This window comes from Mytilinidion resinicola (genome assembly GCF_010093595.1).
Source record: "Mytilinidion resinicola strain CBS 304.34 unplaced genomic scaffold BDZ99scaffold_20, whole genome shotgun sequence".
Taxonomy (NCBI): Eukaryota; Fungi; Ascomycota; class Dothideomycetes; order Mytilinidiales; family Mytilinidiaceae; genus Mytilinidion; species Mytilinidion resinicola.
Window position 1 is genome coordinate 348,044 of NW_022985456.1, and position 17,195 is coordinate 365,238.

The following is a 17,195-nucleotide window of genomic DNA, read 5'->3' on the forward strand; positions in this document are numbered from 1 at the left end:
ATCGTAGATCTGAAGGAGATTCGTGAAGGTAAGGTCGTTGAGGGAGGGAGGGGTGCTTTTCTGTTGCGGACGGAGTGCGGTATATATCAATCGATCGAGTGATGATGAGAAGTGGTGTGAAGTCGAGTCTAACTCGTCGAAAAGTCGCAGGAGGTCGTCGAGAGTACGCAAATCGACCACCACCGAGCTCGCGCAGCCATCGACACCTCCTCACGCCTCCCCCTTCGCCATCTTCGGGTGCACATTCCACAGGATAAACGGACCGGAGTAGAGGTTCTCATCCCCATCCACATCCTGCTCCACCCGGTCCACTGCCCACCACCGGCCCAGGCACATCTTGCCCCCCGGCAGCACGACGCCCTCGTACCCCCACAGCGCCTCCGTGTCGACGCTGCCCCATGCGTCGGCGTAGTACTTGATGAAGCTCATGCGCTTCCACCCCGCGATGCCCTCCTGCACCGGCAGCTCGCTCAGCCAGCCCGACGCGTAGAACTTGCCGTCGTCCTCGCCCTCGCCCTCGAGCGAGATGGGCTGCGGCTTGCGTGGCGGCGTGCGTGAGCGCGTGCGGTGCTCGGCGCGCGTGCGTGGCTCGTTGAGCGTCGGGTGCGCTTTGAGGATGGTGGAGAAGAGGTTGCGCACAGAGGGGTCGAGGTGCGAGGAACTTAGGACGGGCGTGTCGTCGCCGTCGGTGGAGGATTTGTCGCTGCCGAGGCCGCTATCGGAGCCGGATGGGCTAGTCGCGGAGGGCACGACGACGGGAGAGAGGTGGAGGGACTGGATGGGGTTCTCGTTGTTGCTGCCGTCGACGTTCTTGTCCATGAAGATCATGTTCTTCTTGGTGCCGGTGATGGAGCGGATTTGCGAAATCTCCTTGGGCTCGAGGTAGGCTGTACGCGAGGTCAGTGATGGCTAGAGAGTGGAGAGGGAGAGAGAAAGCTTACCATAAGTTCCTCGCCAATCGTCGCCGATGTGGTCATCATGTTGCTTCAGCTTGCGGTCCCAAGCGGACGGCTTCTCCAGCGCACTCAGCTCCTTGTAGGCCTCGTACAAGGCATGGCTCTCACCATCGCGCATCATGTGGTAGCGGAAGAAGTTCATGATATGCAGGATGTACTCCATGTTGATGTAGTTGCGGTCCATTCCAGTGAACATGGGTTGCATGACGGCGCTGGCGTAGACCATCTTCTGGCTGTGCTCGAAGGCGAAGACGTGGTTCCAGAGGCGATTGGTGTCGAACAAGACATGCGAGTACATCAGCTGGATGGCGGCAAGAGTCCAGTTGTACGTGTCATCAGTAACATCTCCACGGCCGGTGGGGGAGACTCGGTTGATCCTGGACAGCGAGCTGCTGCTCTCGATGAACCGGGAGAGCTCGTCCAAGTTGCGACAGGTGCGGCGACCATACTCGTCGTAGAGGGCTTGACCAGAGAAAGACTCTGCAATTGAGTTTGTTAGCGGGCATTGCTCAAGTGAGGAATCGCATGACCGCAAGCGGAGATGCAGGCAAGAATAGAGGGCTTACCATTGATGAGCTCCGACATGACGGCGAGCGACTTGACCTCCATCTCGGTGTGGCCATACTCAAACGAGATGTTGCTCATGCGTCGGAGCCACTTACGACGGCGCTGGTACTTCTTCTTGAGCTGCTCGTTGTCGTGCGATCCGGCCTTCAGCGCGTATCTGGCCCTGAAGCGATGGTTCCAGAATGATCCGCCGTCGGACTGGACAGCATTGCTAGTCTCCTGGCAAGTGGCAGCGAAGGCGCAGAGATCTTTGTCGCTCTCGATGTGGTGGGCGATCTCTTGGTTGAGCTGCGACGGCGAGGTCAGTAAGGCGTGCAGCAGGAAAGGGGGTGAGCGGACTAACCTCGATAGGAAGAAGATTGAATGCCATGGTGCGAATCTATTGCACAGCAATGGACTCGCGGTGGTGTAAGATCTGGACCGGTAAGGAAATAGGTGTGCAGTCACAGCAGATGCGATCAACGCAGGAGCGTGGTGTGAATAGATCGATATTGTTAAGATGCAGGAGACGGGCTGGTCAAGAGGCGGCTGATGAACGGAAGCTGATGAAAGGAAGCTGGTGAACGGAGGATGGAGGAGGAGAAGATGAAGAGGAAGGAAAGAAGGGCAGCGAAAAAGTTTTTAAAGTGAGAAGCTAGAAATATAATCGGTGGCTGGTATCTGGGATTTACACGGTGGTGGTGACTTTGCCCGCGAATGCCAAGCCTTTCGACCACAGATCACGGAGCCCACTCACGATGGCCTCGCAGCACTTGCCTGAAATTAAGATGCAGTCCTTGATGGATCTGACCGAAAGTAGCTTCGGTATGATCTGATAGATGGTATGAGAGGCATGGTTGAGGCAGCGCACAAGTGAGATTCCGTCGTGTCTTGCGAAAAATGGAGGCTGCATTCACGTGGGCGAGAGTGTCCGCAACCGAGATTCAAGATAGGAGGAGCTATGAAAAGCATAATAAATACACCGATAGGAAGAGCTCAAGTGTGCTCCAGTCAGTAGGAGTCACCTTCTCTAAATCGCACCAGAGGATTCGTGGCGGAGGAGAATTGCGACAGGCGCTTTTTCGTAGTAAAGACCGCAACTGCAGAGCTGCGATACCTGGCAGGTCCACAGGAGCTATTGATAGTAAGCAGAAACTTTCGCGAAATTTTCGAGCAGTTTGGCCGATTGAGTGCGGAGTCATAACGAAGTGTCTTCCGCCCCTTTCCAGATCAGGCGAAAGCATACCCAACTGCAGGAGTCTTCATGCCCACGACACAACAACGAAACCAAGTTGCAGATAGTCCTAATACCATTACCTGTCACGAGCAGTCAAGAAGGTCTGCGACATAAAGTCCTGGTGGCTGGAAGCATATATCGTCGTCGTGGCGCAACTGAACGCAGTAGAGCGGCATCAGGACGCCATTTGTGCGGGTGCTCGCTACTGCGTCGCGCGCCTCAAAGTGTAGCTGTTCCTGATCCTAAGTATAAGAAGAAGATTTGTCACAAGTCTAAAGAGATGGCATTTTTACGCTTCCACGATTTGATGATTTGACATTGAAATGAAATCAATGAGACGAAACTCATCTTAGCATGTCTCAACCAGTGCACAACTTCCTACCTTAGACGTCCGGGGTCGGGCCCAAGGCCACATTGGATGTATAGGAGTAGATGAGGCATGATTAAGATATACGGGCCTCAGACACCACATTACGGATTATCTGCCTACCTACATGTACCCACCTAAACCAGCAATCCAAGCACCATACAAGCAGCAAACACCCACCACTGCACTTTCTCTCTCACACCCGCACCAGGCTTCGTGGAGCTCGCAGCCGCTGCGCCCGTGCCCGTCGCCGTACCCGTCGCGGTCGGCGACGCGGTGGTGCTCGAAGGCTGCACCGCGTTTGCACCGCTGCCGTCTGCCCTTGTGATCACGTACACCTCCCCGGTAGCATCTGAGCTCATGAAAAGGCGGCCCTTACTATCCCATGCCAGCCCGACAGGGCGGAAGCAGGCATCTGGGCACTTCGAGTTGTCTTGGTTAGCCACGATATCGACAGCGGCGGTGGTGCTGTTAGAAGGCTCAAGGGGGGAGCCGTTGGCAAAGGTGACGACGGAGAGTTTGTAGCCGACTGGGGCGGCGCGGTCCCTAGCGGGTGTGAGTATATGCTGATACAAAAGCAGACAAAGCTACTTACCAGCTCCCATGGAACGTGACAAACGCCGTAGACCCGTTCGCGTTGAATTTGAGATCCAATGGCGCCTGGTGCGCCTGGAACGTCAATCGCGGCGGGATGCGCTCCTTCTGGCAAATCGTATCGTTGACGGTGCTATTCTGCTCACCAATCGCGAATTGCGTCCCGACTTCGATGCCCGCATTCTGCGGAATCGTGCTCACGTTCCACGCTGCGAAGCACGACGGGTATCCGTAGTTCTGGCCTTGGGGCGCATACTCAGTGCCATTGAGGTAGCCGTGGAAGTTCATCTCCTCTCCGGGGTTGTCCGTATGGATGTTCTTGCCATCGCGCTCCATCTCGTCGACGCTGTTCTCAACAGACCAAATACCCCCCGTAAGCGGTTCCTCCGCCACACCAACAGAGTTGCGCAGGCCCCATCCCAACCGGAGCCCCTTGGTGTTGAAGTCGTACGCGCCAGTTGCGTTGGTGAGGTTGAAAGCCTTGATCTGGCTACGACCGGTGTTTATATCTTCCGCCTCAAGATCCAGATTCGATGTGCTGCCGCGGCTGACCAACAACAAGTCATCCACCTGCTTCGAGACGAGTAGCGTACGCGTGGTGTGATCCGAAGTGGCCATTCCCGTGACAATCTGGCGGGGCTCGGACGTGTTCTTGCTGTTGGCCGCATCGTAGTCCCACGCGTAAACTATATCCGCGGAAGACGCGTAGAGGGTCTTTCCGTCGCTAGAGAGTTCGATTCCATGGTTGAGCTGAGAAGTCGCGAATCAGCATTCGAGAGCATGGCGGCACAGCGGAGAATTATATCAGTCTGATGGCTCCACTTACGGTTTTATCCTTGATCACAACAATCGGCTTTCCAGCCCTCACACAAGACCCGCCATCGTCGGTTAAGGGAAGGCTGACGATCCCCGTGTTTCGCTGTACGACGAGGAGGTGACCGCTGCTGTCGAAGATGATCCCACGCGGGCTCGTCAGGCCGGTGGCTACGACTTTAACATCCCAGCCGGATGCTACGGATGGCGCTGCGTTCTTGGGCGCGAGGGTGGTCGAGCAGGTCTGCGTGCTTGTCGACTGCGCGCGCGCGATTGCATACAAGCAAGACGCGAGGAGGCCGTAGGAGTACTTCATAGTGAGATAGAGACAGTCAATAACGCGTGTAAACGGCAGGATCCGCGCTTCGTGTTCGCGAACAAGGTCAGACTCCTGAATTCCAGGGTGGCGGCTAAGCCCTCCAGAGATTCAGGGCTAGCAAAGCACCCAGCTGCCCGTTGCGTCTGTCATGATGAAGCCAAGCATCCGTACAAAGCTAATTGCGTGCCGTCTGCCGTCCAGTAGTGGCAAGCAAGGCACGCGCGAGATGGTCGAGTGCGTCATCGTGGGGAGTGGGGAATGGTGAGGATGAAACAAGGGCTTGTTCTAGTGGAGCCTTGTTGGCAGTTGCGGCATAAACACCATGTTTTCACGAAGCATAAACACCGCCAACCCATCCCCAGGCCTATCCCGAATCCCGCCGTCTTCCAAACAGCATTGTTGTGATAACAACGCGTCTTCGTCTTACCCCGACCGCGTCAAAAATCAAATTGACCACAAAGCGTGATTCCAAATCCCGTACCTGCATGAAAGCCCATTACCTCGAAATAGGCTAGGTTATCTATAACCGGTTGGAGCGATCGGATCCGCCATCACGAGTAAGCACCAGGGGTGGGCCTGGATTTGAGGTCTAAAACGAGGGTTGTCTTCCGAACCACATGTCTGACTGGCGGCAAAACAGAGAACTCAGCTGAGACCAGCTTGGGGTTGCACGTGCGTGAGGTCGAGAGGACCTGGAGGGGTGCTTTAGGGTGACCAACAGCTGAGGGCTAAGTGGGCATTAGGAGGGGCAGTGAAATTCGTCAGTGATTGTTGACTCTTCAGAAGTTCATGGGAAAGATAAGGTTCTCGGGAAGGGTTCGTAGGCTTACGCACAATCGATTATAAAGTAGTCAGGCATAAGGCTCAATCACAATAGTCTTATAGTTCAACTCAATATTATGATAGGGAGCAAATCCTGCGTTGATATATATGCTATAGCTCTAACAGCCGTTAATTTTTTTTCCCATCCTTTATCACCGCCTACACTGCTCATCCCCTCACTCGTCCAAGGCAACCCGGGACCCAACGGCTCCAAGCACTCTACCAAACACCCAGATTTTGTACAGGTGAATATCGCCGCTATTCTTCGTGGGCGTGCGTCTGACGTTTCTAGTCAAGAAGAGAAGAGAAGGGCCCAAAACACCCAGCACACAATCGCAAAAGACTAATTCCGAAGACAAGAAGAAAAGTGGTCTGATGTAGAGGTCCAATCCAATCGAGTTGCCACCAAAACGTGCCATGCCATGCAATTCCTTTTGTATGTGTACTGCGGCGCCGCGGCCTTCGAATGTGTTTCTGTTCCAGGGAGAAATGAAAATGTTCGAACCAAACCATCCGTTGCTCTCGATGCGAAACACAGGAAAATGCAAGCCGCTCAAATGCAAAATAAAAGAGAAAAGCACGCAAAGCGCGAACGTGCCAAAGGAAAAGAACAAAAAACAAAAATTCCCGAAGTCACACTAAACTCATCACGAATGGAGAGTTCGTCCATGGAATGCCGCTGTGAAAGGGAAAAAAGTCCCTAAGGAAAACCTTTTTGCCCACCCTTCACTTTCCCAAGGCGTTTCTTTTTCGTGGCCGGCAATGGTCGCTGGACACATATACCAACATACTCTTGATGCATCGGAACATCGTAGCCGAAATCTACATGACCGTCATTAATTTTATTTGCGTGGCTAAGTCGTTCTCGGTCTGGAACATTTTGCTGAATGGTGGTTCTTTCGGACTCGTGCCGGGGCTTAAATGAAGCCCTTCCGCCTCTCGAAGCGCGTCTTTGACCTTGCGCATTAGTGTGTGCACATATGGAACAATGTGCCGCAAGGTTGCCGTATCGAAAGGCACCTTCTTCGTCGGTGGAACCGGCTGCAGTTTTGGATTTGGTTCGTGAACGCTCTTCCGCTTTTGCAAGGCTTCAATCACAGATCGCGCCTTTGCTTCTGAGTCCTTTCGTGGCCGGGTAGTGGGCAGCTTGAACGCTGGAGGCGTTGATTGGCTGTGGTTGAACTCAACGTGATTTTCGTTGGTAGTCGGTAAAGGCGATGATCTTGGACCACCGAAAATGTCATGGTTAGGTGGGAGGATTGACTTTCGTCGTGGGCGCGTATTGTGAGGAATGTGGGGGGTGGCATCTTCTTTCGCTGATAGGCTGGCCTTGCGTCGACCTCGTCCGTTACTGGGACTAGGCCCTGACACGTCATCAAACGCATCCAGGTCAAACCCAGGAGACGACGGCGGCGAGAGTCCTGGAGGGGCCTGGGCTTCTTCTGCTTCCTGGTCGGCCAGTTCAATCATTGCATCCACCTCTTCCCACATGCTGGCATTTGGTCCCTCCACCACTCCCAGCATGAGTGCGCGGCCACGTTTCTCTTTTAGCTCTTCGATCAGCAGGCCCCATTCTCTCAGTAGTCCGATGTTGGCAAGCACGTTGCTCTGTTGTTCCTGGATCGTCTTCGGAACAATCATCGACATGCTGCTGTCAATCCGGGGCGCATTTCCGTTGGCTCGACCTGAGGGAGAATCGCTGATGTCAGTGAACTCGAAATCATCATTCCAGTCTTCAGTGACGCCCTTGCTTCCAACACCCCATGTTCCAAACTTGTTGGTGACAACTGTACTACGCTTGCCAGCGACATCTGGAACAACTGGCACACTCTGGCTGCGGGCATGCAAGGCACTTGGTGCCCGACGTCCAACCGACCTGCTGCCTCGACCATCGGTGCCTTTCTTCCCATGCACTGTTTTGGGACGTGGCGGTGTACGATTGCCCGGGCTTTTATCAGTGGGTTGCTGCTCTGACCAATCGAATATCGTGCTCCTTGATTCTCGCTCCGCATGGTCGAAGTGCAGATGCTGTGGTGTTGCGAAGGTTGGGCTTGATGCAGTATCCAATAGGCCGGGGTTGCTGTGTCTGAAAGATAAAGGTAGGGCGGTGTGAGTGGCCGGCATCCGATCAAGATCGTCGTCCCACCCATCGCTTGCCTCGTCGTCTTCATCGAATGACCATCTATTGTCTTCTTCCTCAGCGCCGTTGTCCCACTCCAGAGTACCCAAGCTAAGTGGTTTCGGCATATCCGGGGGAGAGGATTGAATGAGAGAAGGAAATAGTGGGTTCCCATTCATGCGCGCGGTCGTCGGTGACTCATTCTCCATCCTGTCTGCTATGATTGTTCGCACCGGCGTGGACACGCTTTCGTCTTCCTCGGTGATGCTTTGATTACCTGTAATGCTGGACACGGTCTGGTCGTGGAAGGTTCCCTTTGGTAGCAAGTCTCGTAGGGCTGTGACTTTGCTTTTGGAGATCTGTGGCGGTGATTCGTCAAAGATAGTCTCTATGCGGGGCCCACGTGCCCCCGACGTGCTCTGGGTAGCGCCGGTGGTAGTAGTGCGCAGTGAGTCGAAAACCGTGTCGCTCTGGAAGTCCGTTTCGTCTTCATCACCAGATCCCGTTCCACGGGCCTCGTTGTCCGACCCAATTAAGGTCGAGGCTTGCTCGGAGGGAGCCACCGAATTGCGTGATGGCCGGGCACCGCCTTGTACCAAGGTCGGCGACCGAGGGACGTGACCTGACGCTCGACGTGAGCTGTGTAGCTCTCCAGAGACCGAGGGGCTATTCTGTAGCGGGGTGCCATTGGAACGAGGCAGTGGTGGTAGAGGCGATGAGTCGAAATGTTGTCCACTATAGTTCGAGTCGTCGCCGTGCGAAGTGTATATTTCCCGACGAAGAAGAGGGTCGGAGATGTCTCGTCGTTTTGATGGCCGGTCCAATTGCCCGTGGGACGTGACGCTCTGCCTGCTGCCCATGGTGTTGAGTGGGGCTGAGACTACTCGCTTGCTCGACTTTCTTGTTAGTTTAGCACCTGGGGTCTTGAGTGGCTGTTGCTTTCTTGAGAGCAAGTCGCTAATCGAGAAAGATCGCCGCGGACGGCCCTCCTGTGCGGCTTCCTCGGCCATGGTGTGCTTGGAAGACTTCTCTGGCTGTGCTTCATTCCCGGCGACAAACGTGGTAATGTCGGTCGGCGTTCCGGGTCTACTCACAATATACACGCTTTCACCGTCCTGGCTGGAAGAGTCGTCAACTTCTATAGAGCATGCTGAGACCGACTTGGCTAGTAGTAGGGTTGGTCTGTGCGTGTCATCTGGGAAAATGCGCTTGATGGCCTTGGGAGTGCCAGACGGGGTCCGCTTTTTGGAAAGCGTCTTCTCTTTTGATACCTTTGCACTAAAGAACTGTGTGTACTGCACTCCATAGTCTGGCAAAGAGGTGTGTTGGGGCTCGTCAGAAGAGGAGTCGTCCTCGATCGGCAGTTCTGTCAAGCTGGAGCGGCGTAGGAGGGTTGCGGACCGTTGATGGCTCGTGGCTGGGCGGCGAAGGGCGGGCATGCGAGAGCCGGAGGACTGCGAAGGAGCGTCGCGAGCGACTCGCACAGATGAGGAACGTTTGACGAGCTTGTTCGGAGGCAAGGGGGAGGGCGAGCGTTTGCTGACCATGGGCGCGGTGGAACCATCGTGGGAGAAGGCCATGGAGCCGTTCGAGGCTGAAACCGACGGTGACATCGGGCCTGGACTCGAGTTGCGGCTCGAGGCCTGCGAGGTGGAGATGGTGGAAAGGCGCTTCTTGAGCCAGCTCGGGCGGGAGCGAAGGGTCGCGGTGGGATCGAAGTCGTTCAGGTCGTGATCGCCCGAGGGGGCATGGCCATCATTCGTAGCATCGTGGAACTGGGCGACGGCATCGCCGCTCGTCATCCTCCTGGCAAGCTTGCGCTGTGTCAAGCGCCCATCGTGACTGCGGCGCGTTGCTATGCGAGACGAGCCCGCGGTGGTGACAGGCAAGGGCGAGCTGAAGGAGAAGGCGGTGTTGGTCGCCGTGGTGGTGTGGCTGGCGGAAGGCATTGGGCGGACGTCCAGCACCTGGGCCGGGTTTGTCTTCCTCTTGTTTGAAGCGTCGTAGGGAGGGTCGAGTCGGCCGAAAGCGAGTCCCACGGCGGAAGCACCAACTGCCACTGTCGTTGCACAGAGCTATCACAGGACGGTCAGCGCTCAGCGGGCGGTGGGACTCGGATGCGAGTGCACGGGAATGGGGCAAGGAGAGGGCGAGAGGGCACCGCGGGCTGCAGACGCCAGATGCCAGATGCAGGTGCGGCGTGAAGCATCCACGACAGCACAGCACGCAGCGTGCAGGAAACATGGAGCCGGGCAGCGAGGTGGGGACTTGGGGCTTACCGTGGGAACCGTTTTCATTCTCGCTGGAGACCCAGCCGCCGCGACCTGCAAGGCACAATCGAGGAGAGACTCGTGACGACGCGGTGCGTGGTCGTGGGCATTATGGCATCGTCAGGGAGGTGGTGAGGGTTGGCGGGCGGGCAGAGAGGAGAGGGCACCAGGCACGCAGTCACACTTCGCCGGAGTGAGGGCCGGAGAGGCGTAGGGGTCGACGAGGTCAGGATGCAGCGGGCGATTGGGAGTGGAGAGCAGAGCAAGGTGCGGTCGCGATGGCCGGCCTGCCCCAGATGGTGAACTGCCAGACGAGCGAACGACGCCGCGAGAGGCCGCTAAGCAGCCAGGGCCCCAGCGGTGGACGAGCTTGGCGGGAGGCGGCGCGCTGGAATGCTCCGTCAACACTCGCATCCTCGCAGCATGTTACCACTGTCTCGCCGGGCCTGCGCTGGAGCGTCATGTCGCAGCGGGGCCTGTGGTGTGCGGCCCTTGTGCGAAGTACACACCGGCAGGTATACGACAGCAGCGTCACACGCCTCGCCTTCACGACATCACAATGGCGCCAAACACGGACATTCACCAGCAGCAGCCCTCCGCAGCCCTCGCCAGCAGCAACGAGCACGCGAGCAGCTCCCGGCTCGAGGATCGGCTCCCGCATCCGCACCAGCATTGCTGCCCCTCCTGTGGTGAACTCGGGGCGCTGAGACGTGATTTCGCCGCGGATCTGTGTATATGTCAGTAGGCAATCCGGCCCACACCGGCGCGACGTCAGGGCGGGCGAATGTTCGCATCGCCAAACACATTGGCCAGCCCGTCAGACGGGCAGCGTGCCTGTCCCTGCTGGCTCTGGGGCGGCAGAGTGCTGAGCCGCGGTCGGCAGCCCCAAAGCGCGCGAGGTGAGGAGACGCTCTGTCAAATGGCAGCGGCCAGGCGCCCGTTGCTTTGGGGCATCGCACACGCCCAGGAGCCCGGCGTGCTCTCGACGAGAGGCGTCACTCTCGCGGCGGACGGCCGTCGGGCTGAGGTCAATTCAACACCACGCTGCCAATGGCCGGGGGAGGAGGCCCTCCTCGTCGCCCTGGCGGCATCCATCCTGGCGCGCAGCTCCGCCGGCGCGTCTAGCACGCCTCTGGGGCGTCTTGGGGCAAACCGCACCGGGGTGCCAGGCTCATCGGAACGGCAGAGGCAGAGTGGGCTAGATGCGGCGCGGCGGGCGTGTATCAAACCGCACGCTTCCCTGATTCCTGGCCAGCGTCCGGTCGGTGTCTCCACGCCTGCTGGGGGCGCTGTTTCGAGGCCGGGGGCGCTGCGGATGTCGTAGACACTGTCGATATCAGTGCTGGCGCGGTCGAGGAGGCAGCACAGAAGAGAGCATCGGCGCTGCAGCGAGCGTCGTCCTGCTGGCACATCCTTGCTGTGCATCGTCCTCGGCTGGGAGATGCACGATGGCCTGGTGGAGATGGCCGGCATGGCGCGTTTGGCCCGCAGATTGCTCAGCCTGCTGCTGCTGGGCGCGGGTTGATGTGCACCGGCCTGCACAACGCGTCGGCGAGAGGGGATCGGAGGGACGGGAGGGACGGCTATGATGAAGGAAGCAGAACCTGGCAGCGTTTGAGCAGCCACTTCGATACCCGCGTGATTGGCCCAGCGCGGCGCTTCTTCAGCCCTTCTGGAAGCTTGGAGCCGGCCATCTTCTGCGCACGAGACGCCCTCACAGCTCGCGGAGCACACACTGCGTGACTGGGTACGTACCGGTACATACAGACGAGATTTGCCCTCCACCGCAGCTGGCAGGACGTCCCTCACTGGCGGGCGGCGCGCGCCGGAGAGTGGTGGCGTGCTCCAAGCCAGCGTGCTCCAAGCCAGCGTGCTCCCAGCCAGCGCTACGGAGCGGACTCCTCGTGAATAGTTCAGCGGAGGTGGCGATCATCCCCACCCTTGCCGCTTCGCCAAATCCAAAATTATCCACGGCTGCCAGTGCCCAGCCTTAGGTACGCGACCGTACCTCCTAGCACGACCAGACACCACGCACCTGCACATCATGGAGGCTGAAATCAGGGCCCAAATCCCTAACATCGACCCCATCCTGTCAGACTATTCCGTCGGCTATCTGACCCATGCCTCCAACTCCTTCCTCTCTGATGCCGACCCCAACGCGCCCTCGCCACTAGCTGAGGCCGCCTCCACCATTTCCGCCATCCTACTGTCCGCATCCGGCGATCTGTCCAAGGAGAATGAAGTGACCATCCAGGGCCTGGTGGACAAGTTCGTCTCGCGCCTAAGTGCCACCAATGGCGCCAACGGCGAGAAGAGGCAGATGGCCCCCTCGGCGAAGAGGCTTGACCAGGCCATCCACGTGGGCTCCTCGCGCAACATCTCCTCCACGCTGGGCCTGACCGGCGGCGGCGTGGACCTCGAGTCTGCCAATGCCAAAAAGGTCGAGTCGAGGGTCGACCGCAAGAAGCTGGAGAAGGCCGAGCGGAAGATCCGCGCCAAGCAGGACAAGAAGGAGATGAAAAATGTCGAATATGAGGCATCCCGCCTGCTCAACGTCCCCGACGAGACCCAGTCCTACGAGGAGTTCTTCATGCTGGTCAACCCGCTGCAACTCGGCGCTGACTCCCAGACCAAGAGCAAGGACGTGAAGATTGACGGCATCGACCTCTCGATTGGTGGTCTGCGAATTTTGAATGACACCAACCTCACTCTGGCGTATGGCCGTAGATACGGTCTCGTAGGTCAGAACGGTATTGGTAAATCTACACTGCTTCGAGCTCTCAGCCGAAGAGAAGTCGCCATTCCCACTCACATATCAATTCTGCACGTTGAACAGGAGGTTGGTGCTAATCGCTCACGTCATGCTCACTCCATACTAACATGATTCCAGATCACTGGTGATGACACCCCAGCTTTGCAAGCGGTCCTCGATGCCGATGTCTGGCGCAAGCATTTGCTTAAGGAGCAGGACGTAAGCCTTCTCTATCCGTTTTGAGACGTATCTAACAAATATAGAAAATCACAAGAGAGCTTTCTGAGCTTGAAGCGGAAAGAGCCACGATTGCCGACACGGCTGTGGAAGCTTCAAAGCTGGACCATCAACGAGAGGGTCTTGATATCACTCTTAGTGATATCCACTCCAAGCTCTCTGAGATGGAGTCTGACAAGGCAGAGCCCCGTGCAGCAAGTATCCTGGCTGGTCTGGGTTTCTCACCGGAGAGGCAGCAATTCGCGACAAAGACCTTCTCGGGTGGTTGGAGAATGAGACTGGCATTAGCCAGAGCCCTTTTCTGCGAGCCCGATCTACTGTTGCTTGACGGTAAATTTTCCCTACCCGGTCCTTGAGAAAGTCACTAATAGACACCAGAACCGTCCAACATGTTGGACGTCCCCTCTATCACTTTCTTGTCCAACTACCTGCAAACTTACCCCAGCACTGTTCTTGTAGTATCTCACGACCGAGCGTTCTTGAACGAAGTTGCAACTGATATTATTCATCAACACTCTGAGCGACTAGATTACTACAAGGGCGCTAACTTTGGTACGCTACCACCCATACCAATATTTCTCAATACTAACATTATCAGACATGTTTTATGCTACCAAGGAGGAACGTCGTAAGACGGCCGTGCGAGAATATGAGAACCAAATGGCTCAGCGTGCCCATCTTCAAGGTATGTGCCAGTAGCGAAATTGATGAAATCTGCTGACCTTGCCTTTACCTAGCTTTCATCGACAAGTTCCGTTACAATGCTGCTAAGTCGTCAGAAGCCCAATCGAGGATCAAGAAGCTGGAGAAGATGCCGGTATTGGATAAGCCAGAGAGCGAGTACACAGTGCACTTCAAATTCCCCGAAGTCGAGAAGCTGTCCCCGCCTATCATTCAGATGAGTGGTGTGACGTTTGGATACACTCCTGGGAATGTTCTGCTTAAGAATGTCGATCTCGACGTTCAACTTGACTCGCGTATTGGGATAGTAGGACCCAACGGTGCAGGTAAGACGACGGCGCTGAAGCTCCTTATCGGCGCTCTGCAGCCCACCACGGGCTTGATCTCGCAGAACCCCCGCCTCAGACTTGGCTTCTTCGCGCAGCATCACGTCGACGCGCTCGACCTGAATGCAAGCGCGGTCGGGTTCATGGCGGCCAAATTCCCGGGCAAGTCGGACGAAGAGTACCGGCGACATCTGGGCGCGTTCGGCATCACGGGCATGACGGGGCTGCAGAAGATGGAGCTGTTGTCCGGAGGACAGAAGTCACGTGTGGCCTTTGCCTGTCTTTCACTGACGAACCCGCACATCCTCGTGCTGGACGAGCCGTCGAATCACCTGGACATCGAGGCGATGGATGCCTTGTCGGAGGCGCTGAATGCCTTCCAAGGCGGTGTGCTGATGGTCAGTCACGACGTGACCATGTTGCAGAACGTGTGTACCAGTTTGTGGGTATGTGACCACGGGACGATCGAGCACTTCGACGGCACCGTCAAGGACTACAAGCGCCGCATCACGGCGCAGGCGAACGAGGCGGGCGTGGTGACGGCGCATTGAGCGCGCGTAGAAAATAAGTAGCAGAGTATGCCAGAGAGTGTAGCTACCGTGATTCGCCCAGCATACGAGTGGATGGCCGTTCGTGATACGCTCGGTATGCGAGTGGATGTGATATCGGGCGGCAGTGACGCCCTGCGCCCCATGCCTCATTCGGCACGCGCCACTCCGCCGGGAAGAGCGTCTGAGCAGCCTGCTTGTTGACTACCTCCCACGATCCTCGCGACATCATTCCACTCCAACACCAACATCCCACGCCAACGCCAGCCCGCACAGCTCTGTTCCCACTGCCTCCTCCGCTCCCAATGCTGCGTGGCCACTGCTGAGGCCGCCCACTCTGCCAATTGACCGCCGGGAGCATTCCGCCCCTGCACCGCGACCACCACCTCACGTTCACCGCACAACCGTCATCTTGTCGCAGCCACACCCCAGCGACGGCTTGTCCGTACCCGTCACTCCTTTGAACTCTCGTCCAGCGTCCCGCGACTGCGATTCTGCGCGCCCGCCATACTCGGTCGATCCTCCCACCACCGAGAACACCACGCTGACCACCGCCGGTGAATCACCCTATCCCCCTCCCTTCTCATCTCTCTATTTCCCTGCTGAGAGCGCGGCCCACGACCCCAACAAGCCCTTTGTCACCAGCGGCGCCAGCGAGTCTCTCCCGGCCTTTACTCCTGCTCCACCCTTCACCGAGTCGTCGTCCTCAGCTGCGGCTGCTGCTGTCAAAGCTGCGCTTCCCCGCGACACCAAGGATAGTTCCAGCAGCCGGGACCTCGACGACGGAGAGCCTCCCCCACCCTACAGCGAAGGGTCAAGTCCACTCGACTCGTTCACATACGTGATGGCATCCACAGGCGGCCCCGCGAGTATCATAACTCAGGTGTCGCAAGGCGGCGGACCGCCAATAAATACACTAGGAGGTAGGGCATTCCCAAGCAAATCCTGGAACTACTGCTCACAAACTCATAGGTGGATCCGACGAGAACATCACCTTAGAACTACGGTAGGATACCCGGCTACATTCCTTCTTGGATCATGCTAAACCAGCCAGTGGAACGCGGTTCACGCTCTCTCGGGATGAACTCCTAACCCTCCCCGAATTCGTGCTTCTCTCACTCTTCCCGAACGGCCTTTTACCAGATGGGCACATGAACTCATATCACGATGGTGATGTGTACCCCGTAGATGTTGGTACTTCCGATTCTTGTCCCGATCCTACTCCTCCCCAAGCTCGCTCCAACTCCATCCAAATGATCCTCAAGCACCTCTCCAATCCCGTATTATATCTATCTGACAACATATACTCTTCCCAGTACGACCCAAACTCGCTGCAATACATGCTCGAGTTCTTTCGACATGTTGCACAAACCATCCCCACCTCACCCCCTTCCCCCTCCACCCTCGCCGGCACTACGCTCGGTGGCTCGGAAAACCACGCTGAAGCAGTCCCTATCGAGCCTATGCATGGCTCGGCACGCGACATGCTTCAAGATCGCGCCGGCATCATTGTATTGCGGGAAGATCTGGACTTTTACGCGATTCCACCACGACGAGACATCGAGCAGACGGAGATGATTGAAGTCAAGCGTGCGGCTGGCAAGGCATTGCTGAAGCAGGACGGCATCTTCTCTGGGCTTCGGAAGAGCGAGGAGCCGGGAACGACAGAGCAACATCTTATCGAGATGTTGACTGCTGGGTATGTTTCCCCGAATACAGAAGTTCACTGGCAAAAAGTAGCATGAGCTAATCCCACACTCCTAGCGGCTTCAACCACGACGACAGATGGGGCCACCGGGCCGGCGAGCCCAACAAGGCCGTCATCTGCAGCATCGCGCTCGCGCGTCTCCGGACCGACATCAAGGGGAACGACCTGGCTAACAGCAACGCCGTCGGCATGGCGCAGAAGCTGCTCCTCTTCTGGCGGAAGCCCGCGCGGCGATGCTGGTGGGAGGGCGTTGAGCTGAACGACGTCGAGGGCGTGGATGGGCCGCTGAAAGTGTGGATTCGGAGGGTCTGGACGCTGGAGATGGTAAGCATGATAACCCCCTTCGCACACACAAGAAGAATTGAGACTAACGCAGCAGTGGTAACAGAGCGTCATCGGGCTGCGCTGATAGCCCCCCTCCTTCTGGAAAACTCCATTTCTCTTTTCTTTTGTTGTAAAAGGGCCCTGGGGTTATCTTTCCTATACAGCAAAGTTTCGACCGGCCGGAGGTCGAGCTGAGGCCAGTCTATATCATTTTTCTCTCTGGTCCCTTGGTTCTACATGTTTCTAGTGTTTATTGTCATTCTACCTTGCTAGCCTGCCTGCCTACCTACTCTACCTGGTTCTTGGTACATCGACTTCTAAATTGGGTGTTTTTTTCTGGGTCCCCTTGTTCTTGGGTTGCACTAAAAGGTGGGGAGCTGGCTGTTGTTTTTTGCGTGGATTCAGTCGTTCGGAGAAATCTGTGGTTTTGGGTGGGGGGGAGGATAGCTAGCTTTGATATCCTTGGGGTCGTGGTGGAGGTGAGGTGAAGTGAGGTGGGGGGGGGGGGGATTTGCATAGCGTGCGAGCGTGTGTGTGCGGTAGGATAGTTTTTTAGTATGGATGGATGGGTGGGTG

The 17,195-nt window shown here is 56.9% G+C and overlaps 4 protein-coding genes across 4 annotated transcripts; 1 reads left to right on the forward strand and 3 right to left on the reverse strand.

Annotated features, from left to right (window-relative positions):
- Positions 1-3: 3 nt before the first annotated feature.
- On the reverse strand, positions 4-1,865 carry BDZ99DRAFT_543772 (uncharacterized protein; the record flags this gene model as incomplete). Its single annotated transcript, XM_033726797.1, has 4 exons — positions 4-661; positions 776-887; positions 942-1,436; positions 1,523-1,865. Coding segments are annotated over 4 exons (1,401 nt in total), but the record flags the coding sequence as incomplete, so codon positions are not given.
- Positions 1,866-3,243: 1,378 nt separating this feature from the next.
- BDZ99DRAFT_396866 (soluble quino protein glucose dehydrogenase) lies at positions 3,244-4,829 on the reverse strand (the record flags this gene model as incomplete). The annotated part of the gene is made up of 3 exons (XM_033716019.1): positions 3,244-3,652; positions 3,702-4,450; positions 4,527-4,829. The coding sequence occupies 3 exons, from the start codon at positions 4,827-4,829 to the stop codon at positions 3,244-3,246; spliced, it is 1,461 nt and encodes a 486-aa protein (XP_033571842.1).
- Positions 4,830-6,476: 1,647 nt separating this feature from the next.
- Positions 6,477-10,304, reverse strand: BDZ99DRAFT_451376 (uncharacterized protein; the record flags this gene model as incomplete). The annotated part of the gene is made up of 2 exons (XM_033718209.1): positions 10,053-10,304; positions 6,477-9,848 (listed from the first exon to the last, which is right to left on the reverse strand). Exons 1-2 carry the CDS (start codon positions 10,068-10,070, stop codon positions 6,477-6,479), a joined length of 3,390 nt encoding a protein of 1,129 aa, XP_033571843.1. The 5' UTR covers positions 10,071-10,304.
- A 1,683-nt stretch (positions 10,305-11,987) lies between these two features.
- Positions 11,988-17,031, forward strand: BDZ99DRAFT_451377 (P-loop containing nucleoside triphosphate hydrolase protein). The gene is made up of 11 exons (XM_033718210.1): positions 11,988-12,882; positions 12,934-13,014; positions 13,059-13,362; positions 13,411-13,584; positions 13,631-13,717; positions 13,770-14,575; positions 15,009-15,510; positions 15,560-15,593; positions 15,642-16,286; positions 16,352-16,619; positions 16,684-17,031. Exons 1-11 carry the CDS (start codon positions 12,088-12,090, stop codon positions 16,702-16,704), a joined length of 3,717 nt encoding a protein of 1,238 aa, XP_033571844.1. The 5' UTR covers positions 11,988-12,087; the 3' UTR covers positions 16,705-17,031.
- The last annotated feature ends 164 nt before the right edge of the window (positions 17,032-17,195 follow it).